Genomic DNA, 17347 nt, shown 5'->3' with positions numbered 1-17347 from the left:
GTCACATATAGTTACTGCCTGTTCCCTCCAGGCATTCCTCAGACACACAGTGAGGGGACACACAGCTGGATCTGGGCCAAGACACCATCTTCCACTGCCTGACCCTCTGCCTACCGCCTGGGCCAGGGGAGGCATGCCCAAGGCCCCAGCATCCCGGAGACAAACCCTCAAAGCCCAGACCAGAAACTTCTGGACGCCATGGGATTGCTTCAATGCCTCGGATCTCAGCCAACTGCCACCAACGGCTGAGAGGGGCGCCCCAGAGCCCCCACATTCCTGGTCATTTGCCGTGGTCCTCGTGGTAGCCCTGCAGGGTGGGCTGGGAAAAGTACTGCACCCCACACGGACACCCACAAAAAACAGCCCGGCCTCCACATCACCCGCAGGAGGGCAGAGCCAGTACCCACTCCCACCTGGCACCCGCGGCCATCCATGCCCACCTGGTGGCCGGCGTGGTGCTGTTGGCCTTCTTGACAGGGGCCTTCTTCTGCTGGGCCTGCTTGGTGGGAAGACCCGCCCGGGCCTTCTTCTCGTCCTCGGCCTTGGCCTTGTGCTTGTCCTTGTCCCGCTTCTTCTCTTTCTTCTCCTTCTTCTCCTTCTTCTTCTTTGGTTTGTTCACGGGGGCCTGAGACAGGGCGGCCAGCTGCTCGTGGACAGCCTTCAGCTGGACGAGAGGAGCACGTGCCCGGGAGGTTGAGCGGCCACGGCCAGCCTTGGGGCCCCGCCTCGCCCTGAGCCCCCGGCTCATGTCAAAGGTCAGGTTGGCGACCCCAGGGCAGGACGGGCGCCAACTGACAGCAGCCTTGTTTCCTGGCGCCCCAGGGGGAGGTCCAGAGGCTGCATGGCCACACACATCAGGTGCCCAGCAATGACACGGGGGCAGGGGGTGCGGCTACCACAGGGTGGCTCTTCCATGCAGCAGCTGAGACGCACGCGGCATCCAACAGGGCCTGGCCCTGCGTGTCCTAGTCCTCCCGCCTAGTCCTCCCGCCTGGTCTCTGGAGGAGCCCATAGGTGCAGGCCAACAGTCCCTGTGCATCTCTGGTCCCAGTGTGCTCCCAGTGGGCAGGCGGGAGGACAGAGACTGGTGGCCAGGTGCCCCATGTCCAGGGTGGCAAGGGACACCCGCCCGACCTGAGGCTGTCTTCCCAAGCTGTCTCTCCCAGCCTGTCCCAATGAGCTCAAGGGGCCCAGGCCAGAAGGTCCAGGCTACTGTGGGGATTTGGGGGCCACCCGGGACTGCCCTTCCTCCTGACTCTACTGTCTCTCTTCCCATCACCCTCTTGGGGACCAAGAAACGGGGTCCCACTAGCTACCAGGTGCCTGGGGGTTCAGGCCTCACTTCTCTCAGTTCTGTACCCCGACTCTAAGGAGCTAGTCACCTGCCAGCGAGGAGAGTGAAGGAGAGAGATGGAGGTATAGCTATTGGTGAAGATGGGCCAGTCACCCCGAGAGACCAGAGCCCCTCACCACAGACGGGACACAGCCAGCACCTGCACCACAGCTCCCTGGGGGCCTCCCAAGCATCTGGATGCTGCGGGGCCACCCACACCTTCCCACCCACCAGGCTCCGCAGTGCAGGCCGGCTGGTCCCTGAGGGCCGGTGCCAAGAGTACAGAACGCCTGCCTCCAGGGTTCCCAAAGTAGGGAGGGGAGGCCCGCAGCCGAGACCCAGCCGCACCTGCTCCTGCAGCTCTGCCAGCCTGGTGGCGCGCTCCTCCTCCGAGTCGGAGCTGCCAGAGTCGGATGAGCTCTCCTCGCTGCTGCGGCTGCTCTCGGCGCCCTTGCTCACTGCAGGCGCAGCAGGCGCGGGGGGCGCAGGGGCCTCCGCGGGCTCGTCAGGCATCTTGGCAAACCGCATCTCGAACACATCCTGTGAGGGACAGGGCAACCTGAGAGCCTGGGCAGCCCCCAACCCCAACAGGCCCTGGGCTTCTCCAGGGTCCGGCACAGCATGGGAGCCCGACTTGGTGCCCCCAGGGTTGGGCACCTCTCCCACCCCGCACACTCACCACTCACGCACCGAGCATACCTGGAGCCTACCACATGCAGGGCTGGGACACAGGAGCCCAAGTTCCTGTCCAGAGCCGACAGTGCTTGGCGCCTGACACCCTGCAGCTTCACCTGCCCCCATTCCCTGGGAGCCTGGGACTCAGACTGTCCCCCAGTCCTGCCTCTACCCCACGCCGCACACCAGACACTGCACCCTTTGCCAGGGGAGGGTGTGGCCTCCTTGCATTGCACAAAGCTAAGGGCGGCATTTTTCCAGGAGTGAGTGGTTGCTCCTGGTCTCTGCGCCCCAGCTCACGTCCCACCCTGGGCAACACCCCCAGGCTCCGTCACTCTGACCAGCGGGGGAGCCCAGACACCACGGACCAAAGCCGCCATCTCTGGGGGACATACGACTACAGCGTGCCATCCGGGAGACGGGTCCCCAACCTGCCTTTCAGCAGAGACCCCTGCCCAGACACCCCAGCGGTGACATGAAAGGGTGACCCCACAACGGCACTCTACACTCTGACCCATGGGGTGACACATGCAGGCCCTGACCCGAGGGGGCAGGGAGCCCCCACCCCCACTGTGCTGTCCTCCCTGAACTGCTTCCGGTTGCCAATGTGGCCTCGGCCTGTCCCGAACCCCTTCCCTTCACCTGGGATCAGCCAGGGGCAGGCCTGCCCTTCCTGCGGGGCCACGAGCACCCTGGAGAGGACCCAGGACCAGTGTGCACAGCACCCAGGGTCTGGGCAGGAAGCTGTGGTCAGCTGGGCGAGGCCTTTGTGGAGCCTGCTGGCAAGGAGTGAGCAGAGAGGCTGGCAGGACCCACTCCTCTCACTGCCCGCTCCACCCCCGCAGCCGGGTCTCCCCGCCATCACGACCGAGGGCCCTGCAGCGTCCCGTGTGCGGCTGGCCCACCGGCCATTACCTGCAACTTTCGGGCCATGGCCACCACCTCGTGGTCCGGGGGGTTGTACTTGTAGCAGTTGGAGAACATTAGCCGGATGTCGGCTGCAAAGCCCTGTGCATCTGGGTATTCCCGACTGTCCATCTTCTTCTGTAAGACACCATAGGGGCCATCAGGGCCAGGCCAGCCTCTCGGGGCCCTGGGTGCTCAAGCCCACTGCCAGTATGCCAGAGTAGGCGCCAGGGACGCCGGGGAGGGCCCGTCAGGGCTTGCCCAAAGCTTCTGTGTGTACGCACTGGGAAGTTTTTCACACTCGGACTCGGGAGGGGCCCTGGTCCACCTTCTGGGGAACTTGGCTCTACTACCAACTTGAATGGGGCAGGGGGCGGGGCTTTAGTGTTCAGTGTAAGGGAACCAGAGAGAGGCCGAGTGGATCCCACTCAGGGCACCTTGAAACGGGGCTGGCGACCGGCCCTTGGGGCCGCGGTGCAGTCCTGCGGGGCACTCAAGGGGTGGCCAGAGTCAGAGCCCACTGCGCGACAGCAGGGCCCACAGGACACACTAGGTGCGGCTTTCCCAGCAAGTTCCTCCACTCTATCGCCAGCCCTGCTGGTGCTGTGCTGCCCACGGCAAGGTGGGTGGTTCAAACCCACCAGCAGCTCAAAGGGAGGGTGAGGAGGCTGCCTGCTCCCATAAGGATGTACAGCTCCAGGGTCTATGGGAGCCTGCGTCTGAGCCCGCTGGACGGCAGCTGGCTCCCATCACCAGCCTGCTTCCCCCAGGCGCACCTCAAGGCCCAGAGGCAGGTCCCAAGCTGAGAAAGGGCTTGGAAGGCATGAGGGCTGTGGGACCAGCACCAGCCCTCAGCTGCAGAGACCAGACTGGACAGGGGGGTGAGGGGGGCAGTTTACGCATCACTCAGGCCCCTGATCTTTCCCCTCTGCATCCACCTTAGAGCCTGGGGCCCCCAGATGATGGGTTTGGACAACGGGTCAGGGAGAGAGATGCAGAGCTGGGCCCTCCCAGTTCCCCAGGACAGCATGTGCCTGCAGCTGAGGTACCCGTGGCCCCAGGCTGGCAGACAGCCAAGCACTTAAACCAGTGCGTCACCCTGGCTCCCTGCTCAGCTGATTCAACCCAAACCCTCTGCTGTCTGTCCTGAGGATCCGGGCTCACAGCAACCTTGCCAGACTGCTCAGACCTGCCCCATGGGGTGCTGAGGCTGTCCGTCTTCCCGAGAGCAGGTTGCCTCACCGGTGGCCCAGCGCTGAGGCCACGGTGCCCCCACCCCTGGGGCAGCGTGCTAGGTTCAGGGCCCAGCGCGTTGTCTGGCTCGAGGAGGATCCTGAAAAGAGGGCCGCGGGCCTGCTGGCTCAGGACGGCCCTGGGGTGCGGCGCGGCGGTGGCGGCAGGTAGAGGCCCCCCTGGGCCCCTGGCGCACGCACCTTGACGGTGCTGAGGTCCATAGGGTGCTTGATGATGTCGTGGTAGTCGTGCAGCTCCAGGGCCGCGGCGTCCACGGGCTTGTAGAAGGGCCAGGCGTAGGCCGCGTGCTTTTTGGACAGCATCTCCTTGAGCACGCTGTCGCAGTAGCGCAGGTGCTCTGACAGCCGGCCCTTCTTGCCCGCGTGCTGCGGCACCTCGCCCTCCTCCAGGGCCTTCCGTGGCGGCTTGATGGGGCGGCCGCCGCTCTCCCGCCGCGCCCCCACCTTGGCCTGCTTTGGGTCCGACAATGGGGGAGGCGACTCGCCCCGGCCCGCAGTGATGGCTGACGTGGTGGGTGTGGTGGTGTCTGCTTTCCGCTTCACGCCCTTTTTCTGAGACAGCGACAGCACCTGTGAGGTCAGTGTGGGAGGGGGGCGGTCCCTGGCCCCGAGGCGCCCTCCACCCGCTGGCCTCGCTGCCCACCAAGGACACCAGGGCAGGGTCGGGTCACCCACCCAAGGTCACACAGCTGGTTGTAGGGGGGCGGGGGTGTGCACCCAAGGCTTCACCCAGATACCGGCCCTCAGACTCTGCCCTGAGCCCCTAGCTCAGTGGTCATGGGGCCCTGAGCACCCACGAGAGTAAGGCATGCAGTCTCCAGCCCTAAGGAGCTCTTGGCCAGGTGGTTACCAAGTAGGACTTGGTAAGGGACAGCAAGACGGGTAGCCTCCTATTCAGGGGCCAGTGGGCAGTCAGCCCCAGGGGAGGGCACCCAGTGGGAGCCCAAGGATCACGTGGGAGGAGGGTGAGGTGAATGTGCTCTCCCGAGCAGCACAGCAAGAGGCTGTGGAGGAGGAGGCCCCACAGGTGCTGCCTGTGTGCACGCGTGGGGCACATGTGTGTGTGCGTGCACACACGCGAGTACAAGCCTTATGTGCGGGTGCATGGCAAGGACTCATGGTCCACACCTTCAGTCCCCTTCACTCTCTGCACCGTGGCACATGGCACGCAGGACTTGGGGGATCTGGAGATTGGGGGCACGGGTTTCTCTTCCCAGCTGGACTGGGCAGAACCGTCAAGTGTGTCCCTGGGCCGTGCCACAGCCTTTCCCAAGCCGGCCACGGCCACAGCCAAGCAGCCCCCAGGCACACACTGCACGGTGCGAGGTGCCAAGCTTTAGGAACAGCGGAGCGGACGCCGTGCCAGGGTGCAGGCAGTGAAGGCCCAGGCCTGGCGGGGGCACCCGAGGGAGCATGTTACCTGGGAGACAGTCAACCGCCCAGGGTCTCGGCTGTAAGGTGGGGGAGGGGATGACACACGTAAGTAGGGCCCAGGCTGGCCCAGCAGGAGGCCGGTCAGCTCTCATGGACCCCCAATACATGGGGTCACTCAGCCCGGCCATGAAAACCAGGTGGGGCAAGGACAGAGGGGGGGCGCGGTCCTGACTGGGACACACACACACCCCGCTCCCCTCCCACTGGACTGGCACCGTGAATGCCAGGGCTGTAGGCCATCCTAGCCTGGGCTCAAGTTCAGCCCTGCGCCCACCAGCTGTGTGACCTCAGGCTCAGCTGCCAGGCCCACGGGATGGTGGCTACCTCATGCCCAAGACAGGTAGCATTTGCAGGGATGCCCGCGCCCCACCCCTGGCGCTCACCTTGACGACGGGCGGCGTGGGGGGTACAACGGGGATGCTGGGAGCAGCTGGGGGCGGTGGGGCAGCAGAGGGGGGCACGGGGACTGTGGCGATGTTGGTAGTGATGGTTGGCACAGGGGTGGCAGCAATGACAGGCGTCTGGGAGACAGCAGGAGGGACGTTCTGGAAGGGGGTCGCCGGGGACACAGAGGACACGGCCGCCACTTGCTGCGTCCCTTGAAAACCAGGAGGAGGGTCAGCACACAGGCTCCCCAGGTGCACGCCGGGGCAGCACCACAGCAGAGAGCATCAAGGGCAGGCCGCAGAGCTGACTCAATGCCAAAGTCCCAGGGACCAGGCCCGGCCACCTGGCCCCAGGTGTGCATGTCTATGAGGTGGAATGGCAGCAGGCCGGAGAGAACACCAGGGCACAGTGACCGGCACTGATGACCAGTGACCAGCCCTGTGACCAGTGACCAGCCTCAGTGACCAGTACTGATGACTAGTGACTGGTAGCCAGCATCAGTGATCAATCACGACCAGTACCTGTGACTGGAGTCACCCCCACACCCCCAGACACGGAGCTAAGTCCAAAGGCGGAGGCCATAAAGATGCCCACAGCCAGCAGATGGGCTGGATGGAGGGGCAGCTTTGAGAGCTGAGCCAACAAACACCCAGGCCCTTCCTGAGCTGGCTGTCACTCCCCAGACAGCAGAGGGCTGGGCCTGGAGCCCAGCGGGCCTGACCCCAAACTCCCAAGGCTTACATGAGGCCCTTCTCCCGACACCCGCCAGGGATGTGACTGCACTGCCCCTCCCCCCACAGCAGGGGAGATGGCAGGGGCACACACCCCAAAACACCTTCGGTGCACGCCAGGGTCCCCTCACACCGGGCCTCTCCTAGGTCCCCTCACTGCACACGAAACACCCGCACTCTGGTTTCTTACTCTGGGCCCCCGTCCCTCAGCCTGGGCCCACCCAGATGCACGCTGGGGCCCCCCAATGCCTCCCTGCCCCCCCGCCCCCAACACTGGGCTGCTCATCCTTCCTCACTCAGAGTCCCCACTAAGGCAGAGCCCACCCAAGTGCACACTGGGTTCCCCTCCCCTCCAGGTGCACACTGCGCCCCATATATGCACAGTGGGCCCCCCTCCCTTTGGTACGTGTGGCCCATCCCTCCCTACACAAGGGGTTCCCCCCACTCTGGGGACCCTGCAGGCACCCCAGGTCCCCCCTCCCCACACACTGGCCCCGCCTCACCTGTACTTTGGGCCACCACAGCTGGCTTCCGGCCTTTGCCCTTCGGGGCAGGGGGCAGTAGCTCAACTTCCTCCTGGGGCATCTGGGCCACTTTCTGTAGAAAAATCTTCTCTAAGGCTTGGGCCATGAGCACGATGTCATCTGTGGGCTGGAGACAAGAGCCAATGTCAGCACCGGCTGGAGAGGGGGCTGGTGGGACAGGAGCCATCTCCCCAAACGCCCCCTCCTGGGGTCCCGGCCCCTGTGCTGCCTAATCCTCTTCACACGGAGCAGCTCTACAGACAGGCCCTGGGGTCCCAACGGGTGCCCACCTACCGCCTGCTTCTGGGGCCAGTGGACTACAGTGCCACCCACTGTTAGTGTGTGCTGCCACCTGGTGGGGACCCGCAGAACCACGTGGATCTGAAGACATGGGCCTCAGCCAACCACTCCTAGCACCAGAGACCACAGGGACATACAGGTCCCGCTAATGGTAGCAACTGCCGTGTTACCTGACATTTAAAATATTTTAAGTTCCCCTGCCTCACGGAAAATGCCTCCCATAGCTGAAAGCCCTTGGCTCCACAGAACATTCGAAACAAAAGAATCGGACCTTGAAGGGCTAGAGCAATCCTGTCTACCACCCTCGTCCAGGCCCGTGCCGGGCCTGCGGGACTCCCACAGGGAGAGGCTCTCGGCCCTGCGGGCTCCTGATTTGTACCAACTCGCCTGAGTGGGCTGCTCTGATCTCAGGCAGGCCCTCCAGCCGGAGAGATAATGGCTGTGGCCCTGTATGGCCAAGCAGAACTGCTCCGTGGGCTTCCTGGGACCAGGACCGGGACTCTCCCCCACACCTTGCACGCCACTGATTCACCACCACCAGCGCTCCTCACAAAGCCTACCATTCCAGGTGTGTGTGTGTGAGTGTGTAAATGTGTGTGAAGATGAGGGTACAACCATGTGTGAATACGTGCATGAGTGTGTGAGCATGTGTGCATGTGTATGTATGAGTGTGTGGGTGTGCACACATGTGTGAGTGAGTGTGTAAGTGTGGGCACATGTACGTGTGACTGTGTGTGCATGTGAGCCCTGAGAGGCAGGGCTGGACTCCTGGGTAAGGGCCAATGCTCAGGAGCTGCTGCAAGCCACCTGGCCCCACCTGGCCCAGCCAGTGCCAACTGGGCGTATGGGCCCAGGCCAACCCAAGGTGGGAAGCCTTTCTGTGCTGCCCTGGCCTGCTCAACTTTTCATTGATGTCACACAATGTCACAGTTTGTAAACGGGCTGTTGAAGGCCTGCCCCCCCCCCCACCATGGGCCTGCTCACCTTATTATAAATGTAGCAGTTTGTGAACGTGCGGTTGAAGGCCCGGCCCTGCTCACCTTGTTATAAATGTAGCGGTTTGTGAACGTGCCGTTGAAGGCCCGGCCCTGCTCACCTTGTTATAAATGTAGCGGTTTGTGTGCCGTTGAAGGCCTGGCCGGGCTGCTCACCTTGTTATAAATGTAGCAGTCTGTGAACGTGGCGTTGAAGGCCCGGGCGGGCTGCTCACCTTGTTATAAATGTAGCAGTTTGTGAACATGGTGTTGAAGTCCTGCATGCACTCGCTAGCACTCCAGTAGTAACTGTTCTCCAGCCTCTTCTTAATCGTCCCCATGTCCATGGGGTTTTTGATTATTTTATGATAGTCCTAGGGGAGAGAGGCCGGGTCACTGGGCTCCTGGGAATAGCCACGCCCTCGCCCCCTGTTGGACACTCCGAGGACTTCGAAGTGACCAGGTGTCAGACGGCGGGCGTACTCACGGGCAGGTTCAGCTTGATGGCGTCCACGGGCTGGTAGAAGGGCCAGGCGAACTGGTGCTTCCACAGCGTCTTCACCACCACGTTCTGCATGTACTGCAGCTGGTTGGTCTTGCGGCCAGGCTTGCTGGGGTTGGAGACCTCGGGCGGGGGCGGGTTCACGGGGCCCGGGGCCGCCGGGATGCCCGCGGAGGTCACGGTCGTCGTCGTGGACATCCTGAGTGCTCAGTGTCTGTCACAGCCGTGGCCCGCAGGTGCCTGTGCTCCCACTAGGCTCCCCGAGGCCACTCGGCATCCCATGTCCAGGCTCCACCGGCAGCGGCTGCAGAGAGACGGCCGCTCAGCCAGCGTCCCCTCCCGGCCCCTGCCCCGACAGGCAGCAGGACAGAGGCCACCCTCCTCTGTGGCCCGCATGGGACCGACTGCTCCCATGGACGGGGTGGCGGGAGTCGCTGGAACCTGTGCCCAGCCCCCTCGGCTGGCTGGTGGCTGACCGTCACAGTGGCCGGCCACTCCTCTGTCGTCGGCCCCAGGCAGCTCTCTGCAGGACGCACACACCGACCCGCAGAGCAGAGACGCAGGGCAGACGGCGGCAGCCCGGCTGCTCCCAGGACCTCGCGCGCACACGAGGGAAGCTGGGCGGCTCAAGCAGGCCCTCGGGGTTCCAGGTAACCCAGAGAACTGCAGGGGTTTGTGATGGAGGCGGGCGGGATGCGGCCTCGGCCAATCAGAGCAAGGAAGGGGACGCTGGTGGCCCAGGGGTTGGGGGGCCCCCTGGGAGATGGGACCCTGAGAAGGGAACATCGATGCCAGCAGCATGACCTCATCTCCACTTCCCAGAGTAGCACCTTCGCCCCACTCCTGCACCCCGATGACAGCCTACCTGACCCTCAAATTGCAGGCAATCTGCCAGTGAGGGCAGGGGAGGCCCCACCTCTGCTAGTGAGCAAGCGAGCGAGCTCCAGGAGCTGCAGGGAGCAGGCTGGCGGCATGGCAGGAGAGCAGATGGGGCACTCTAGTGAGTGCTGGTGCTTCTCAGAGCCGCGAGTGACTGGGACTGTCACCGTGGGCGTGCCGCTCCACAGACTGGCAGCGCCATATGGCAGGGCTTCCCTGGGGCTGCCTACCACACGCTCTCTGCCCTAGTAGCCCCTGCAGGCTCCCACCTGGCCCCTGCACACCTGCCCAGGTATGCCCAGGGGTGGCCCAGGAGCTGCCCTGTCAGAGCATCTGGGGGGCACAGCACCACTGCCACCACCAGCCACCCCAGGGGCTGGGGCGGAATGCAGAAGGACCCCTGCTGGGTAACTCCCATGGCAGAAGCAGACATGCAGGCTGAGTGCCCAGGCAGGTGGACTCTCAGCCGGCTCTGGCCCAGCACATCTAGTTGGGCCGCATGTAGGGTTTCCCCACCCCAGCAGGGCCCTGGTGCTAAGGGGTAGGCCCTGGTCACTTGTTTGGGGCCCCTGTAAGCCTGCTCTGATGGACAACGCAGGCACCCACAAAGAGCCCAAGGTCCACTCTCCTCCACAGGGTCCAGCCGGTCATACCTGGAGCACCCACCTGCCCTCAACAGATGCGAGTAGCACTCCACTTACCAGGGCGAAGGACAGAGGCTGAGACTGCTCCAAGCACACCCCGCCTACAGCCTGTGCGGCTGGCCGACTTGGTAGGCCTGGGTGTGTGTGTGTATGTTGGGGGGCCCTGGTCAAACTGCTTCCACACTAAGAATTAAACGGCCAGTCCCGTGCCCCCAGGGCACCCCTGTAAGCCTCCCCACTCCCAGAGCCTCCCTAGGAGCCAACCTGCCCCTAGGGCATCAGTTCTCAACCTGTGGGTCACGACCCTTTCACAGGGGTCGCCCAATTCATGACAGTAGCAAAATGACAGTCATGAAGTAGCAATGAAAATAATTTTATGGTTGGAGGGGTCACCACAAGATGATGAACTAACTGTCTCACAGGGTCATGGCATTCAGAAGGTTGAGAACCACTGCCCTCAGGGGACTCGGGGGTCCCCTGGAAGCTCCCTACCCTCTTGGCAACCCTGTAAGTCCCCCCCAGAGCCTCACAAGGAGCTGCCTCCTGGGGGAACTGTGGCCATGTCAGGAGCAACCCCCCGCCCAGGGGTGTTCCCATATGAGCCTCCCCATCCCCAGAGCTTCCTCGGGAACCAACCTGCCTCATGGGGAAGCTGGCCCCTGTGAGTAAGGTCAGAGAAGGCTGGGCCGAGGGCCTCCCCAGGTCACCTCACCACCTCCTGCCTGCTGCGGGCCATCCGGGACAGGCCTCCCAAGCACAGGACCACCCATGGCCGGCCCATCCATGTGCCAGGCATGGGCAGAACTGTACTGGGGGCGGGGAGTGGCGGGCACATGGGATCTGGGGAGGCCAGTGGCGGGAAGCACCATGGAGGCTCCTTTGTCCCCTGCCAGGGGGTGTACCTGATGGGGTGGCACCCCGAGGTGCACACAAGCCCCCACCATGACAGAGGTTGGGTTCACCCCTCAGACTGACCATAGGGCACCCATTTCCTACCTGCTCCCAGGGGACTGACTGGTCTAGAGATCCCTGCTCCTCTCCCTTTCAGTGAGAGGCCCTGAGCAGAAGGCAGGAAGCCAGCCCCCCACCCAGACAGGCCCACCTGAGTTGGGGGGATCTTGAGGGCTTGGACCCTCAGAGGTGGATAGGCCTCCGTCCAGTTGCCCCTCCAGGCAAACACCCAAGGGCATCAGCAGCAAAGACCTCTTGGGGTGATGGGCACCTCCTTTCCCTCCAAAAGCTGGCTGGGCACCAGTACAGCAAGGGTACCATGGGCACTGGCCTCTGGGGTGGCCGCTGATGGGCGCAGCGGGGAAAGGACAGAAGCTGACTTTGGGGGCCTCACTCAGGATCCAGAAGGGGGGGTCAGAAGACTGCTCAGCGAGCCCGTTGGACAGGAAAGGAGGGACAGGAGGCTGTCCTGACCACTCCTAGATCTGACGGTGGTGGGCCTCAGCCACCAGCTCCCTGCTTAGACCCGGCCTGGCCTGCCTTCCCCACACCCGGAGCAGCCCTATGGGCTGGTGACCTCGGAGAGGCGGAACTCATAGTTGGGAGTTGGTAGCAGTCTCTGGGGTTGAGGGGGCATGCTGCACATCTGCGCCTGCTGGCACCACCCACGAAAGCCCCCACCCCGCCTCCTGAACTGACCTGCACCAGCCTGGAGGCGTGTGTGTGTGCATGCTGGGGGGAGGAGCATATTGGGGCCATCCTCCAGGGAAGCAGGGTGGGGGGAGGGAGGGGGCCCTCAGGCTCAAAGGGCACAGGCACAAGGTCAACAGCCCAGATCGCCAACACCACGTGGCACTGAGCAGGGAGGGGCAAGGGGCCTGCTGCGGCTCTCCCCCACTACCCCCACCTCCTGCCTTGGGGACAGCAGACCCAGAATGGCAGGCCAGCTCCGGTGACAGACAGAGTCAACTGCTGCCTGGGGAGCACATGCCTTCCAGGGGGCCTAGGGCTCAGGGGGCGGGGACCCTGGACTCAGGACCAGCCTGGGTAGATGGGGGCGGGGGGGAATAGTAGAGGCTGGCTTGACAGCAACGGGTTTGTGGGTTTGGGTCCGTCTGTCTCTCGGGTCAAGTCCAGCAGCCACTCCAAGGGAGGAAGGAGAGGCTGTCTGCCCGGAGAGGACGTCACTGGGAGCCAGACGTCCTCATGGATTGGCTTTCGGCTAAAGGGTGCTGCAGGCAATGCCATGTGGGCTACATGAGATTGCCGGGAGTCAAAATCAACTTTAAGGCAACCAACCACCACCTTCGCCTGTGACCCTCAGGTGCCAGAACGTGGCGTGGACCATGAGGCTGAGCTGCTGTGGGACACACGGGGCACGGCCTCCTTCAGGCCAGGAGTGCCCCCACTGCCTGGTGCACCCCACTGCCTGGTGCACCCCACTGCCTGGTGCACCCCACTTCTGGCCGTCTGAACGGGATACCTGGCACATACCCCAGCAAACGCAGGGTCAGACTCAGAGGCCAGTGCCCGAGACCTTCCCCCATCCCCTGGTCGAGCCGCCCCTGCATTAGGGACCCCACAGAGCAGTGCTTTCCCCAAACTGTCCTCGTTCTGCTGGGCCCAGTTTTCAATTAGTCCCTGAAACACAAGATTGGGCTCAGCTGCGCTCTCACCAAAGAACTACAGCTAGTAACATGCCGTCGGGCATGGCATGGGAGCAGGGCAGCCTCTGGCCACAGACACCCACACACGCCCCACACAGCACCCTGGCACACGCCCCACACAGCACCCCAATACACACCAACACACATCCCACACAGCACCCAGACACACACCAACACGTGTCCCACACAGCATCCCGATACACACCAACACACATCCCACACAGCACCCAGACACACACCAACACGTGTCCCACACAGCACCCTGACACGTACCCCACACAGCACCCCAACACACACCCACACAGCACCCCAACACACACCCCACACAGCACCCCATCACACATCCCACACAGCACCCCAACACACACCAACACATGCCCCACACAGCACCCCATCACACGCCCCACACAACACCCCGACACGTGCCCCACACAGCACCCCGACACACACCAACACACATCCCACACAGCACCCAGACACACACCAACACATGCCCCACACAGCACCCCATCACACGCCCCACACAACACCCCGACACGTGCCCCACACAGCACCCCGACACACACCAACACACATCCCACACAGCACCCAGACACACACCAACACATGTCCCACACAGCACCCATCACACGCCCCACACAACACCCCGACACACGCCCCACACAGCACCCTGACACACACCAACACACATCCCACACAGCACCCAGACACAGACCAACACACATCCCACACAGCACCCAGACACATACCCCACACAGCACCCCGACACGCACCCACACAGCACCCCAATACACACCCCACACAGCACCCCAGTACACACCCACACAGTACCCCGACACCCCACAAAGCACCCTATCACACACCCCACACAGCACCCATCAAACCAACACATGCCCCACACAGCACCCCAACACATGCCCCACACAGCACCCCAACACACACCCCACACAGCACCCCTCAAACCAACACATGCCCCACACAGCATCCCAACACACACCAACACATGCCCCACATAGCACCCCAAAAGGCACCAATACACCCCACTCAGCACCTCAAAAGACACCAATACACCGCACAGAACACCCCAACACAGACACCAATACACACTCCACAGAGCACCGACACGGTGGCCCCAGCCACTACACACACACCCCACACACAGGCCACAGACCAGACACCACACAGACATCTTCCACAGACCCACCACATGGCGACCAGCCACTACACACACCCCCCCACACAGGCCATAGACAACACACAAACACTAACCCCCACACAGATATACCCCAACACATATATATTCCCCACACTGATTTACCACAGAGATTAACACCCACACAGAGCAGACACAACACAAACACACCAGGCACCCCCAAACACACCAAACCCAAACGGCCCACGCACCCCCATATGCCCCCACAGACCCCACACACCACAGATGCCCCACATGAACATCAGATGCCCCCACCCCTATGTACAGAGCTGTACCACACAGACGGGCACAGACACCACTCTAGAGGACAACTGGGGCTCAACCTGGACTCCAACCATAAAATGACTTTCGTTGCTACTTTATAACTGTAATTTGCTACCGTTACGAATCGGGGGACCCCAGTGAAAGAATAGTTCATTCCCAAAGGGGTCGTGACCCACAGGTTGAGAACTGCTGATCTAGATGCACATACACACACACCCCACAGAAACACCAGGCACCCCACACACAAACACTTCGCACACAGACACCTCGGACATGCATCCCACACACCGCGCAGTGCACTTAGAACACAGTGCCACACAGGAATACACATCACACAAAAACCACACACGTCTCCCCCACAGATAGCCCTGCCAGTACCCAGGGCACTGAATCTAGCCCTTGGTGGGGAGGGGCCCAAAATGCCGCTCTGCCTTTAAAAGTCTGGCTTGAACCAAGGACACCAAGGTGCATCTGGGCAGGCAGGACACAGCGGGCGAGCAGGGGCAGCACAAGGGCAGGGCCCCCACACAGAGCCCCCTCCCAGTCCACAGCAAGCCCAGGAGCGCCACCCCAGTTGGGCTGCGAATCCAGGAGCCCTACACCAGCTAACATCCCCCCTAGGCACATCAGACCGGCAGTGGACCCCAAATTACTGATGCACCAGTCACCCTCCCTGCTACAACATCCAGGGGGCAGGTTCCCCACTGCGGCTGCCCCGGCTCCAGGGTGGGCTTGGAGCAGGTGGGGGCCCTGCTCACAACACGCCCTGGGCTCCCAGGAAGCCCCAGGAAAAACCCACACCCCACCAGCAGCAGAGCAGAAAACTGGACAGAGACTGGTGTCCTGCTCTGGGGGCCCCCTGCCTGCCCTGAGCGGGAGGAAGTCCACACAGCCAGGTCTGGGCTCTGGGCTGGCGACTCCCCAGCAGGGCGGAGGGGGGGGGGCGCGAGGCGTCCCATTTCACTTTTATACACACACTTTCACTTTCTGTGGCGGGAGCCGTTTAGGATTCCGATTCCGTCTGCCGCCTAGTCTCACTTCCCAAGCCCTCCCTCAGCTCTCCAAAACCACCACTAACCAGGAGGCAAAACGCCCAGCGCCCTATCTTGCTCCCCCCTTAACCTCGGGGACACGGCAGACCTCCAGCAGAAGGACAAACACAAGCTTTATTTGCAAATGAGAGGCAGGCAGGGCCTGGGGCGGCCGCCGGGGAAGAAACCAAGGAAAAAGCAAGCTCCGTCCCTAAGTGCAGAGGCTAGGGCCCTACAGGGCACCCGGGCCTGGGCTTCCACCCCGCGCAAAACCACAGGCCCTTTCCCCAGAAAATGCCCTCCTTCTAGCTTCTGCCTGCTGACTCTCCGTGGGCACAAATTCCACAAAAGAGGCGCTAAGAAGAAATCCATTTTCTCCTTCCATCGCACTGGAAGGGGCCCTTCCTCTGGCCCTCCTCCCCACCCCCCTGCACCCCGTTTGTTCTCTCGCCACCCCCCCGCCCGAAAAGGAAACAGGGGGTAAACTGCGAATGCACTCAAGTTTAATGGAAGAGAAAGAACGCCAGTTATGCACGGGTGCGGGGAGCTTTGGACCCAGAGCAAGGCGCGCTCACGTTGGGGGCCCAACACGGCGCCCTCCCGCCCCCGCCCCCCCTGCAATCCGCCTCTCCCAAATTGGCCCCAGCACTCGGACAGAGGGGGCCGCCCAAGGCCTCCATCCCGGCCTAGCCTCCGAGTGTGCAACTGGTGGGGCGGGCGGGGGTGGGGGGAGAACTTTCCGGAGGCCTCCAGCTTCATTCGCGGAGGGGCCTGGGGTGCACGACAGCGTGTAGGGTGCGCATTTGTCCCCAGGGCTGGTTCCAGGTAGCCATGCAGCTGCCAACCCGCCGTGGGAACGATGGGGCCGCCCCCCACCCCTACTGGAACCTTCCCTGGGCCAAGTGCGTTGCGGGCTGGTTTCCAAAGACGCCCCGGTGGGTCTTCAAGCTGGCCACTGTCACGCAGCGCCCCCACCGCCGACCCCCAAGAGCTCGGAGGTCTTCCCCAGGCCCACAACTCCGGAACGGGGGTGGGGGGAAACCAGCCCACGCCGCCAAGTCGGGGCCCGGGCTCCACGAGCGCGCGGCCGAGGGCCCAGGGCCAGGCACCGAGGTGGGCGGGGGCCGCGCGGCACGGGGTGCGTCCTCCCCGTGTGCCCCCTTCGAAAGATGGCGGGCAGAGGAAAGCTGAAAAATTCCCTTCCGTGAAGGCGGGCACGCGGGAGGCCGGGCCATGCCAACTCCGGGCTGCGCGCCCCGGCCGCGGCGACGCCCCCGAGCCCGGGCCGGCGGCGGCTGGCGGCGCGGGCGCAGAGCGCTGGGAGGGTGGGTGGGAGGGCGCCCGCCGCCGTCGCGACCCCGGGCGGCCGCCGCGCTTTGTTACATGGTGGCCGCGCACAAAGGCGGCGGCGGCGGCGGGGCCCCGGGCGCCCCGGTTCCTCGGCCGCGCCGGCGGCCAGGCGCGGGGGGCCGGCCGCGCTCCCGCCCCGCCCGGCCCGCCGCCGCCGTCGCGCCGCCCGCCGCCCGCGCGCGCAAGGAAGCAAGAGAAAGGCGTACTTGGCCTGGCGCTCCGGCGGCCGTCCCTCCCGGCCCGCGCGGCCGGCTCCTCTCTGGCTCGCCGGCCCCGGCAGCATAATAGACGCGCCGAGCCGAGCGGGGCTCGCGCGCTGCGCCGCGGCG

At 63.7% G+C, this 17347-nt stretch overlaps 1 protein-coding gene across 1 annotated transcript in view; it reads right to left on the bottom strand.

The window, feature by feature from the left end:
- Nucleotides 1-17347, bottom strand: part of BRD3 (bromodomain containing 3) — a 25792-nt gene extending 8445 nt beyond the window's left edge. The window contains exons 1-9 of the mRNA XM_075559838.1: nt 17225-17347; nt 9005-9323; nt 8754-8891; nt 7223-7370; nt 5985-6199; nt 4348-4719; nt 2924-3052; nt 1682-1873; nt 441-664 (exon numbers count right to left, since the gene is read on the bottom strand). Coding sequence (XP_075415953.1) covers nt 441-664; nt 1682-1873; nt 2924-3052; nt 4348-4719; nt 5985-6199; nt 7223-7370; nt 8754-8891; nt 9005-9217 — 1631 coding nt within the window. The 5' untranslated portion in view covers nt 9218-9323; nt 17225-17347. The remainder of the gene's footprint in view (nt 1-440; nt 665-1681; nt 1874-2923; nt 3053-4347; nt 4720-5984; nt 6200-7222; nt 7371-8753; nt 8892-9004; nt 9324-17224) is intronic.

Source organism: Tenrec ecaudatus, chromosome 10 (genome assembly GCF_050624435.1).
Source record: "Tenrec ecaudatus isolate mTenEca1 chromosome 10, mTenEca1.hap1, whole genome shotgun sequence".
Classification (NCBI taxonomy): domain Eukaryota; kingdom Metazoa; phylum Chordata; class Mammalia; order Afrosoricida; family Tenrecidae; genus Tenrec; species Tenrec ecaudatus.
The sequence above is the reverse complement of the archived record's forward strand: the minus strand, read 5'-3'. Positions and strand labels throughout refer to the sequence as shown.